This window comes from Ornithorhynchus anatinus, chromosome 20 (assembly GCF_004115215.2).
Source record: "Ornithorhynchus anatinus isolate Pmale09 chromosome 20, mOrnAna1.pri.v4, whole genome shotgun sequence".
NCBI classification, from domain to species: domain Eukaryota; kingdom Metazoa; phylum Chordata; class Mammalia; order Monotremata; family Ornithorhynchidae; genus Ornithorhynchus; species Ornithorhynchus anatinus.
The window spans coordinates 30480497-30492386 of NC_041747.1; the positions used below are offsets into that span (position 1 = coordinate 30480497).

An 11890-nucleotide genomic window follows, 5' to 3' on the forward strand; every position below is an offset into this window, starting at 1 on the left:
CAACTTGCCTCATGAAAGGTGCATCAAGAATCAGTCCTAAATATCGCAGGAGGTGACCAGGGTTCCAGCGCGGGCACCGACTCCCACCCAACGGGCAGGTGCCTGCTTACCGGAACGACAGGTAAAACTGATGGAGGGGGAGCTTCACCAGGCCGAGCAGCTGGTCCGTCCCTGCTCTGCCCACCTTATTCCAGGCCTCAACCACCATCACGTTGTTCTTCATCCTTTCCAGATGTTTGGGGCTCAGAGAAACAGGAGTGACCTGGGAGGGAGGGTTTAGTCAGAATGGGAACAAAGTCTTAGCCTGGGGGCTCATTCGTTCAGTCAATCAATCGTATTAAGCGCTTACTAATAGAACACTGTATTAAGTGCTTAGCATTCATTCTCTCCAACTTCCCAGGGGCTGAGTTATGATCTCCTGCCCCTTTGTCAGGGAGAAGGGAGGCGGGAATTGGAACTTGGATTTCGAGGGAGAATCATAGTATGAGCACGTTCCCCACTTGGGCCGCAAGACGGACCTGGCCCAGAGAGCACCGTCTGCTTTACCTGGGAAAAATGAAAGGCTGGCTGGGTTGTGCCCCAGACCACACTCGACCTTGTGGCTTCCTCTGTGTTAAAGAGTTTGCAGTTTAAGTATACATTGCACGGCCTCTGCTTTTCACAGCTCCCCGGGAGAAAGTCTTTTCCATCTGGCACCATCAACAAGACGTGTAACAGCAATCCATTTTCTTCTGCTGCACCACTGAGCTGGCCCCTGGGACGCTGGGAGGTTGATTCAGCCTCGGAGAACGGGGGCTTAAACACGCTCGGGGTGAATCTGGGTGACTTTTCTGAAGTTTCTTCAGGTTTCTGCGGCAGGGTCTGAGGGCTCCGGTCACACACGACAATGCGCTCGGCATCTAGTGACTTCTTTCCTGGACTTGTTCCAGGGCATTCGGGGCTTTGCGGGTGATCACTGACCAACTTTGCAGAGACGTCAGTGAAGTCTTTTTTATTTACTACCAGGGCTACTGAGACCTGTGCACCCGAAGGAGGAAAACAACCGTCAGAATATTACTTTGTTTTGAAAATGGCCCTTTAACCGACAAACTTTCTGAATGCATTCTCGTAAGAAAAGTGCTTATTGAGTAAGAGTTATTCAATAAGCCTGTGAGGTGACTAGCAGAAAATCCTGGGAAGCAGTAGGCTACCGTGGATGGCAGAGAGCACAGTGGCTACCTCGGCCACCGTCTGCTGGGTTTTGGCGCTCAAACAGAGCCCTGACGCTGGACTGTGGACGATTTGGCCACCCGGGGGTCCAGCATGTAAAATCTTGGCCGGCGCTTCACCGACTCGCTCACTGCACCCCGCGCCCCAACGGGAACCCGATGGGGAGGGACGGCAGGATGCAAATGGCGCCGGACAGCCTCGAACGCCATAATCGATTCTTTCACGCAGGATCTCGGTCCTGAAAATCTCTGGCCCCTTTGCCGTCCTCGATGGGAAACTCCATCAAGGTAACTGGCCAGCACTTGTCCGAGCAGTCAGAAACGCTCTGTCGGCTCATTAAGAACCATCTCCTAGATATTTCCTTTCTTTTCTAGGTGTTGATTCCTCTCTCTTCCTCACTAGATCGAAGGCCCCATCACAACAGGAATCATGTCTTCTAACTCTATTTTAATCTCCCAAAGCCTCAGTGCAGAGCTCTGCACCCAAGAACCTCCAGTCTGCCCACAGCTCGCCTAATTTCACGTTTAGACTATTGTGTTAGCCTTCCTACTAGTCTCCCGGATAGTAGCCACTCCCCGTTCCAGCTAAACCACATGCTGCTGCCCGGATCATCTTCCTGAGCTGTCACTCGTCATGGGATGCGCCAATTCCGAAAAGTGGGTTTAAGCAGGGAAGCCGAGGAGTTCGGTTTTAGACGTGGTTGAGTGTGAGGGCCAGGAAACCCAAGTGGAGATGTCCCGGAGGTAGGAGGAAATGACAGCTTGCATTGCAGGTCAGAATGGACTGCACCTGGAGGGGGTCACTTCCCATCAGTACTGAGACAAGGATGTGGATTGTCGTATTTTTTTTTTTGAACGGTATTTGCTACTCTTACTGTTTGCCAGGGACTGTACTAAGAACTAGGGTAGGTACAAGCTAGTCAGATTGGACACTGTCCATGTCCCACATGGGGCTCACAGTTAATCCCCATCTTAGAGATGAGGTAATTAAGGCACAGAGAAGAGAAGTGACTTGCCCAGAGTCTCACAGCCGACAAGTGGTGGAGCTGGGATTAGAACCCAGGTCCTTCTGACTCCCAGATCTGTGCTCTATCCACTTGGCCGGGCTGCTTCTCTAATGTGGCAGTAAAATTTCCCTTCAGAAATGCATGTTTGGGAAGTTGCTTTGAAAAAAGACAATACCAAAACAAAGCTGTCTTATAACCTGAAACTCAGAATGCGTGGAGATGAGCTGTCGCTCTATCTATATGGGGAAAACCCTAATCCCCTCTAGACTGTAAGCTTGTTGTGGGCAGGAATGTGTCTGTTTATTGTTGTACTGTACTCTGCCAAGTGTTTAATACAGTGCTTGATACATATGACTGACTGACCGATTAATCTCCCTGGATTCATTACTCAATTCTACAGGAACACGCACAGACCTTGAGGGGTCCAATCTGCGCCTGGCCATCTTCCTCCACCACATGCAGCTCGCCGCTGAAAGACAGCAGTTCCGCCTGAAGGATGTCTCGCAGAGGAAGAGAGGCCGAACCAATCGTCCTTGGCTGAAAGAACGAGGGAAAGAGACTCAGATGGGCCGGAGAAGACCGTCAAACCCAGCCTCCCACTCCCAAGAACTCAACCGCGTGATCCGGTGAAGAGAAGCGGCAGTCGGCTGCGGCCATGACGTCCGACTGGCTTGGGAGGTCATGGGCCTTCCAAAGCTGGTGGAAGGCCCGGAAGGATCGGACCAGTTTTTCAATTGTTAAGACAATCCAACATTCATCTTTGTCTCAACAAAGATTCACGGGGACTGACGAATACCATTTAGAATCATTAATACTTACGTTATTCGTTAAGCGCTTACCATGTGTCGAGCACTGTCCTAGGCGCTGGGGTAGATGCGAGTTAATCAGGTTGTACACAGGCCCTGTCCCACATGGGGTTCACAGTCTAGGCATGATGGAGAACAGGTATTGACTCCCCATTGGATCTTTCTGCCAAAATCCTGGACTCTGGACATGAGATCTCACTCAACCAGTTCCACGACTACCTCCCCGGAGAGCTCCGGTCTGACAGGGGCACCAAATGACCCCCTGAGGGATAGTGTGTGATGGTTGCCTTTTTGCCAGCCCCCCCGAAACAGCTGGCTTTGGGCTAACATTCGAAAAGTGAAGAGCATCTGAGGTACCTTTTTCTCCGCATTTTTCCTCAGGAAAATTTTGAAAGTGAGGAATGAGTTCCACCAGTGCTCTATCATTGCTCCATCAAAATGGACAGGAAACACATATCGCTGCTGGAATTTCACCACTGTAAGGAAAATCACAAACATGAGCGTCGGAGCGAGGTGGAAAAGGGCTGTCCGGCCTGGGAGATTTCATATGATGATGAGAGAGTCGGAAGACTACCTTTTTAATTACGAAGGAACTGGGAACAATCCCAGCGGCACTTCTGTTTTGGGAAAAGACAGGTCAGCCTTTACTGAAGCACCTAGGAAATGCTTAGCACTGTACCCTACACCTGAGAGACATGTTAAGGTACAGACCTGGTCCCTTCCCCCAAGGAGCTTACGGTTTTAGAGGACAGACGGCCCAGACAAACATACGACCCACAAACAACCCGCTGCAGTTTCGAACAGATACAGTAATGATAAGAAATGACTTGAAGCGAGGGGAGAGTCACGGGCTGGACAAGGGGAGTGTAGAGTGGACGTGGCTAAGTGGAGAGAACGTCCTGTGAGACACAGTCTCTGGGCTGCAATTTCAGGGGAGGAGGAGATGATAGAACAGACAGGATATGTGCTCCATAACCAACCCATGCTTTGTGTTAGTTTCCAGGGTGCTTGCACGGGAGCGGCTCTGCCTAGAAACCATTTTTTAAAAAGCTGACGTTTACCTCCTCCTGCAATTTTCCTTGACGCTAGCTGGACGATCTCCACGGTCACCGAAGTCTGCCTTGTTTCATCTCTAGAGGATCGTACGGGAAAGCGGTATTCCACGAAGAAAGTGCTAAGGTAAAACGGACAATCTTTTTTCATATCGCAACACAATGTCAACAGAGAGTTTTCAAGAGAGGAAAAATTCAAGCAGAGGAATAGAAATTTTTTTTTTAAAAAAGATGACATTCATTAAGCACTATCACTCTGGGCCGAACAGTGTGCCAAGTGCCGTGGTAGATAATATGTGAGAATCACATCAGATCCAGTTCTTATCCCATGAGGGGCTTACCATCTAAGAGAGTAAGGATCTTTGCCCATTTGACAGATGAGGAAACTGAGGCAGAGAGCAGGAAAGTGACTTAGCCAAAGGCAAGGAGTGGAGCCCCGGGTCTTCTGAATCCCAGTCCTGTGCTCTTTCCACTAGTCCACACTGTCTCCCAGAAGTGTTCCCAGGTAGCTACCCCGCAACTATCATCTCAGAACTTTTACCCTCTTGGTCTTCCATTGCCTTTGCATTTTGTTTTACATATTCTGCTCTTTCAGCACGTCCTCCTCCTACCTGGAATTTCTTCTGTTTGTCTCCCCCACTAGACTGTAAGCTTCTTGTGGGCCAAGACAGTGTCTTTTGCTTTTATTGGACTGTCTGAAGTGCTCAATACTCTTGATTGATCAGTTCTTAACTTTTTCTCATCTTTAGGCTAAGCCACGGTGCCTGATTCTTTTAACCTCCAGGACCTATTTTCCTGTCTAATGGAGAATGATAGTAAAGATGGGATCTTCCTAAAAACCTTCTACCTTCAAAGTACTTTACAACCATGAACTCATCCTCCCAAATCTTCGTAATCCCTGGCAAGGCTGCCTTATCTCACAGACTAACCACGGATGGCTCAGGCCCGGCAGTGCGGAGCAGAAGGCTCACTAGGGGAGCTCGCAAACTCAGGTGTCTCATTCGTGGGCCAGGCTGGGCTCAGGATAGAGAAGAGATCCTTACCGCTTTTTGGCTACCGTTGGTCGGGGCGGTTTCCCACTGCAGCTCTTTGGGTTCAGACTTGCTGGAACGCCATCTGGGGGAATGCTCAGCGTTTCGATGACGACTCTGGCTGAGTTTATGCGACCCAGGAGTGCCAGCCTATCTACACTCAGCATCGTCAACTGAGTTTCCTCTGGAATTTTAGAGGTGGCTTTCCGTCCCACAGAACAGTTTCTGAAAGAAGTTGGAAAAGAGTTGGGTGTGGATGCTTCAACTATGACAGATTTTGACTGTTAAAGCTAATTGATCTGCCCTGCCCACCCACCTACAATTTCTAATTTTTTCCAATAAACTGTCTCCTCCAGGAGATGATATCCCGAGCAGGACGGGAACAAAAGTTCCCCTCCATTGCGGTTGGAGCCGGGGGAGGCTTGAACCTTACTCTGCCTCTGAATGAGGAGAACCTAATCTTCGGCACCGAGGAGTGCAGCAAAGGAGAAGGAGGGAAGGGAGCAGCATATGGAGAATCTCACTCTGGATTACCAAGCCAGTCCCCACTGACATCGAGGAGATGGGGAGAGGGCGAATGCCGGGACAAAAAAAATCCCCAGACACACCAGTTCCCAACCTTCATTAGGTTAACTATTAACTTCACTTTCCTTCCCCGGCAGATCTTTTACCGGAGCTTCTCCCTAGGAGCTAAGCAGATTCTTCTGAATTTTCTTTCTCCTCTCTACCCTGTAGCCCAACCGCTAGCAAATGTGCCCATCGACAGAGAAGCACTCAAGGCAGAAGGAAGAGGAAGACTGATTAACCAGTCTCTCGGTAACTGAACGTGAGAGGAAACCATCACAGCTCCAAAGCTTTATTTACAGTGAAAGAGCTCCTCGAAATTCCAAAAAGGAATTTCTCTAAATGGCGTTGTCCTCCACACAGGCAAGTCTTCATCCAAAGTACCTTCATTTTCCTTAGGATCTAGTGTTAAGGAACTGGATTGCTTTTGCCAGACTGCTTCCTGAACGCCCCTAATTTCGTCGTTAGAAATTCAGCAGATGTTTCTGGGATGATCGTCCTTCAACTTGAATGCATTACACGATAAGATTGAAGTACAGAAATAAGTTCACCTGGGCTTCTTTCCTGCTGCCATCTTTTTCTGACCGTGGTCTTTAGAGTCCATCCCATTCAGGGCCTTGGAAAACCCCTGTGTTTCTTTCATTTTTTTAGAAGGCGTGCCATCATCGTCCTCACTGAGAAAATCGCTCATGCTGACATCATATTTCTTAATTATGAGTAGCAAAGAGAAGAGACAAAAATGAGCCTCTGAAGACACATTTGGGACTCTAGTAATACTGTTGGGCATAAATATTATACACTGTTGTAGATAAATTTTTCACTGCAAAGGTAACAATACCATGACTTGGAATCTGTACAGTAATTTCACGTTTTAAAGTAACTTACCCGAGACTCCAGGGCAGGTCAGAGGCAGAGCCGGGACTAGAACCCAGATCTTCTTCTGACTCCAGGACCTTATACTCTTCCCACTAGATTCCCAAAGAAAGGGATATCTACTGTTCGTTATCTAGATCACCTGCCGCGACTGGCTGGTCAAACCACCCAGGCTTATTTTCATACTTGAAAAACTGAGTTCATAGAAAACTGAGCTTCTAAAGTGGAATTGCACAAATAGACTCTGCTTGTAAAAGTATTTATCAGAAGGACACTTTCACGGGTCCACCTTCCATCTCCCGAAGACCTGCTGTTAGGAAAGCCACATTTCACTGGCCGGCCCCACCGATCACAGGGCTGTTCTGTGCCCGGTCACGCTGGAAACCGGTGCACAGAGGATGCCCTCCTGCGACCCTGCCTTCCGGAGGAGGAGAACTAAACCAAATATCTCCAGAGCCTGACCAAAGCTGGGGGCACAAGCCTTGATGGCAGCAGCAGCAGCAGGGTTCTACCCCCGCACCCCCAGTCCTGGGGAAGTCCAAGCTGCTGACCTGTCCACTCATCAACTCACCTCTTGTCACGAACACTATCTCGGCCTGGGGGTCTACTGGAATTCACGTGCTCTATGTGGGTCTGTGTGGCTCAGTGAAGGAGAGCAAGAGAAATGGTGAGCGTGGACTTCTAATGCACATGCAGTGCGGGGGGTCGGGCGCGTTTGCGTCCGAGGCGACTGGGGGGGAGGGTGTCTCTCTGAGATGGCATGGGTGGGCGCCCCTCCCCGGGCCTTCCTAACTGCGGACAAGGCCGAACGAGGCTGCCAGCGCTCAGCAGAGTCAGATGAGATAGGACATGGGGCGCTGGGATCCCTGGTTGGCACCCTCCGAGTTAATCTATTCTTTGCTTTCAGGAAAGCTTCACCCAGCCGAGTTCTCCAACCTGTCCTTAACGGTGTTGAAGGAAAGAGAGCCTTTCGTGGCCCTACCTAGTACAGGTGTAAAATGCAATCCCCAGGTCAGGTCCAAGATGGGTTTTTCTTTTGGCTCCCAAAGATGGAGTGGGTGGTTGGGCTTCCAGAATGAGGTTGGCCATCCGTCCCCTGCCCCAAGTTACCGCTTACCGGTGCCGTGTAAAACAGGTTCTCCAGCAGACTCTGGTCATACTGAGGATCGTTGAGCTCACTGTGGCAATCCAGCTCGCTCTCGGGAGACAGTGAGTTTGGAGGAGAGCCTACTCCGTCCCAGCCATGCCCATGTGCTATCTCAACACTGTGGAGACACAACAGATTCCGATGCGCACAAAGCAAGAGGGCCACTAATATGGCTTCCTTCCCTTAGAAATCTACGCTTAACACACTCAGAGTTTCAGCTAGGATTTCCTTTCCTATTGGTCAGTGACAGCGTTTACTGGGCCCCCACGGTCCACAGGGCACTGTGCTAGGCACTGGGGGAAAGGTTGGGGGAGGATTAGAGAGGGATTAGGACAGGCAGGGCCACTGCGCACAAGAAGCCTGCAGTCCGACGGGAATGACAGGACTGACATAAATGCGTATCATAAAAAGAAGCCAAAACAGGAAACAGGGTAAGAACATGATCTCTTCAAAGGTGCCCAAGGACACATATGGTTCTAAGTTACAGGTATGTCTATAAAAGTGACCTGGGTTTTATTCCCAGAGTTTTGGAGGCAGGTATCGTGATTCTACCGAACTGTCATCGAAGAGATGGACTTTTCGTAGAGTTTTGAAGTTGGGAAGGAGCCTGTTTTGATGAAGAGGAGCAGGGAGGGCATTCTAGGTGGGGAGAACGGCATATAAAAGTGAACAACAACTCTTCCCACGGTAAGTCTTATTTTTGTATCCACCTGAATTTATGTCTATCTTCGGATCGGGTTAGTTCAGCTACTGTATTTAGGTCCTTATGTCTCTTCTCCCTCCCCACCATGCCCCCTTTCAGATGGAGCTCTGGAGGACGGGAACAGCACCGTACCCTGCTTATATGGGCCCCCCGAGCGTGTGGTGCGGTGTACAGTGCTCTGCCCAGCTGGCCCTTAGTGAGGGGCGACTGAGGCTGAAAGAGGGACTCCTGTGGGGTTTGCTACTGCAGGCAACTGTGCAAGCAGAAAAAAATCAATAGGCTCAAGAAGAGTTTGGACAAACTGATAATAATAATTAATAATAGTTATGGAATATGTGTTAAGCACTTACTCTGTGTCAGGCACTATACTGAGCACTGGGGTGGATACAAGCAAATCAGATTGGACCGTCCCTGCCCCATGTGAGGCTCATAGTCTTAATCCCCATTTTACAGATGAGGTCCAGAAAAGTGAAGTGACTTGCCCAAGGTCACCCAGCAGACAAGCGGTGGAACGGGGATTGGAACCCACGACTCCCGACTCCCAGGCCTGTGCTCTATCCACTAAGCCATGCTGCTTCTCAAGTTGAGTTGGGATGTGAGGGGGCTTAAGGAGGGTAGAAAAAGATTCAGGGACAGTCCACCGTAGGGAAAATGGATCGATCTGACCTTGGTTTTCAAGGCAAGGAGGAATGAAGCGTGAATCGGCCCGCAGGGCAGCCTGCGCCTGAAAGAGAGGACGGCGACGGTGTCGGAGGAACCTGACCAAGAGTTTCGTGGATGGCGCCTCTCTCACCTGCCCAGCAATAACTGAATCGCGTTAGCCTCCGCTTGCCCGTCGTGCTCCCAAAATCCATTCTCGGCCGGTGGGAGGAAGGGGACTTCAGCTCCTGGTACAACGCGGTCTCCGTAGCGGCCCCCGAACGGCACTGCCGCCCTGAGATTTGACAAGAGACTCTCACGGAACGAGTGCGACACCCTCGCGGCGACAAGTCATACGGGACCGAAGCCGCAATGCCCCGAGGGTGGGGAGTCGGGTGGAGATGACGCCGGCCTTCTTTAGGCACAATTCAATCAGGGACCAGTTCATCTTTCTCCCGCAACTCACTTGGCTGATGCTTTGAAGGATCCGCTCTTTGAAGAGAGCTGAACTTCGGGCAAGTCCACGTCAATGTCCGGGCAGGACTTCATCGCAGAAACCACCATGGCATTTCGGAGTTTATTTCCTTGATCCAGAAGAGCTGAGGAGGACAAAAGCAGAACAGGAACGGCGGTCCCTCAACCGGGCCAAACGGGGTCAGGCCAGCGACCCGTGCCGTTGTGGGTTGCTAATGTGGGGCAACCCGAGGCGTTCCCAGCTCCAGCGCCCCCCTCTCTCGACTGATCGGCCGCCTCTAAGTCCGGCCTCGATTCCCGGGCCGATGTTGATCCCCGGAGGCTGTGGGCTGCAAGCTCCCGCCCCGTGGTGGCAAATGCGAGACTGCTTGGGCTGCAATTGCTGCTCCTGAAAAACCAAGCTTAGCTGTCTCAGGTGGCTGCCTGAGAAAAGGACTCTCCAGGCGGGATCACGGTTTCTTCCTTCCCTACCGCTTACCACTGGACGGGCTTAATCACTAGAACACCATTAGCCCCGGCCCCTCCTCTACGTGATCAACGGACTCAGAAATTAGACTTAAAGCCGACGTTCTAGTTCTCGTTTCACGGGAGTTTGCGGGATGAGCTGTTCGGATCCTTCATCCCCGGCCCCCAGATAGTCACCCACCTGACAGCAGGTCTTTGGCGGCGGGACCGGTCTCGGAGAGGAGGCGGGATCCACCGCACCTGTCGGGGGCTCTGCCGGTTGGTGTCGGAGGTTGGGCGGGAGTGGGGTGGGACGACTGTCCCGGAGGCGCGGGCATCCGGGTTCCGCCCTCTCCAGCCTGGCTTGAACTCAGTGGTGGGGGCAGTCCAAAGCAAGGGCGCTCTGTGGGGTCACTGATCCCCCGGACGTAAAAATAATCCCTTTGCCTATTTGAAAACAAGAAAAGGACACCTTCAGCGAGCAGCATGGGCTAGGGGAAAGGGCCCAGGCCTGGGCTGCCGAGGGCCTGGATTCTAATCCCGGCTCAGCCGCCTTTCTGCGCTGGGACCTCAAGTCACCTAATTTCTCAGTGCCTCGATTTCCTCATCTGTAGAATGTGGAGTTAATACCGGTCCCCCTCCCTCTGAGACCGGGAGTCCCACGTGGGACGGGGATCGTGTCCAACTTGATTATCTCGAATCTACTCCGGCGCTCAGTACGGAGTACAACGCAAGCGCTTAACAAATACCGCCATTATTTTGACGATGAGGGTATGTCAAGGAGAGTCCCACGTGACTCTGCCGATCGTCTGCTGCATTTGCTGGAGCGAGAAGCATCCGAGTACTGGCCCCCTGTGCCCTTCTCTCCTTTTAGACTGCAAGTTCCTTGCGGGCAGGGAACGAGTCTTGTGTTTCTCTGTTCTTTCACTGTGCGGGAAATCGCAACTAAGGGTGCTCAACGAATACCCCTCCTTCTGCCATTACTATAATTACTATTACTAGTGCAAACTGAAGAGGGGAGAGCCCGCAGGCAGGGAAACCAGTGCGGAGGTTGATTAAGCAGGCAAGTTAAGATAAGGCGGGAGCCGGTTCCATGCTAGTGGACTTTTAGGAAGGGAGAGGCGGCCGAGGAAAAGTTGAGGACAGGGTGCACAGACCCATTGGCAGAGGTGAAAGCAGCAAGGGCGGCGGGGGTGTTGACTGCACTGAGAAAGTTAAGAGGAGAAGTGGGTTTGAGATGTAAGACGAGACACTCAGTTTCAGCCGGGTCGCCTTTAGGGAGCCGAAGGGCATCCACGTGGAGAGGTCTAGAGTCAAGAGGAGATGCAGGAGTGCAGAATCGGGTTTGGCGAGGGACATCTGAAAGATCAAAATTAGGAAGGAGGGGTTAGCGGGGTACTAACTTCGGAGTTGTGGCCCTGCTGCCGTTGCTCGTGGACTCTTTTATGGCCGGACTGGTTGTGGCACATCTGGACGGCTGAGATGGAACCAGAACCGGAGTCTCGCTGGGTTCGGCCTTCCCTCTGAGCCCCCGCTCGGCCGGAGCCCCATCCGCACTCACATCTGTGGCAGGGAGAGAGCTGCCGGTCCCATACATTTCCGACAGAGGCTCTATCGCAAGCGATACCTGGAAAGAACAAAGCAAGAGCGCCCTGTCTTTCTTTCCTTTGTTTGGCAAACTCTAGGAAGCAGCTCTAGATTCTCTCCACACTGGTGGTGTGATCAGAGGAATTAGCACTATGAATAAGCTGTTAGAAAACCAAAGGGATTGCATCGCGAGGATGCCAGCATAACCCTTGGAAGACCTTGGATTGCACCGGTTCTCCCTCTCCTCTCCTCCCTCACTATACTTAGGTACGGCTACAGTTCCCACGGGAGCCGGAATAAAAGACTTCTGTACTTTGATCGAAGCTTGAATTTCCAGGGGTCCCACTTGCAAGGT

General features: G+C 51.4%; 1 protein-coding gene and 1 long non-coding RNA gene across 4 annotated transcripts in view; one reads left to right on the forward strand and one right to left on the reverse strand.

Moving 5' to 3' along the window:
- C2CD3 (C2 domain containing 3 centriole elongation regulator) overlaps positions 1–11890 on the reverse strand; it is a 41246-nt gene that overhangs the window by 22429 nt on the left and 6927 nt on the right. For both annotated transcript variants that reach the window (XM_029047842.2, XM_007661180.2), the window contains 12 exons: positions 11352–11575; positions 10151–10395; positions 9497–9629; positions 9185–9325; positions 7659–7806; positions 6220–6374; positions 5117–5329; positions 4083–4195; positions 3379–3497; positions 2630–2752; positions 547–1017; positions 111–262 (listed from right to left, as the gene is read on the reverse strand). In XM_029047842.2, coding sequence (XP_028903675.1) covers positions 111–262; positions 547–1017; positions 2630–2752; positions 3379–3497; positions 4083–4195; positions 5117–5329; positions 6220–6374; positions 7659–7806; positions 9185–9325; positions 9497–9629; positions 10151–10395; positions 11352–11575 — 2237 coding nt within the window. The remainder of the gene's footprint in view (positions 1–110; positions 263–546; positions 1018–2629; positions 2753–3378; positions 3498–4082; positions 4196–5116; positions 5330–6219; positions 6375–7658; positions 7807–9184; positions 9326–9496; positions 9630–10150; positions 10396–11351; positions 11576–11890) is intronic.
- On the forward strand, positions 3493–7669 carry LOC114805818. Of its 2 annotated transcripts, XR_005661227.1 has the most exons (4): positions 3493–3724; positions 4018–4200; positions 5840–7208; positions 7449–7669. It is a non-coding gene; the product is annotated as an uncharacterized LOC114805818 (long non-coding RNA). The 2 variants fall into 2 exon arrangements; XR_005661228.1 differs by lacking the exons at positions 5840–7208; positions 7449–7669 and adding an exon at positions 4823–5123.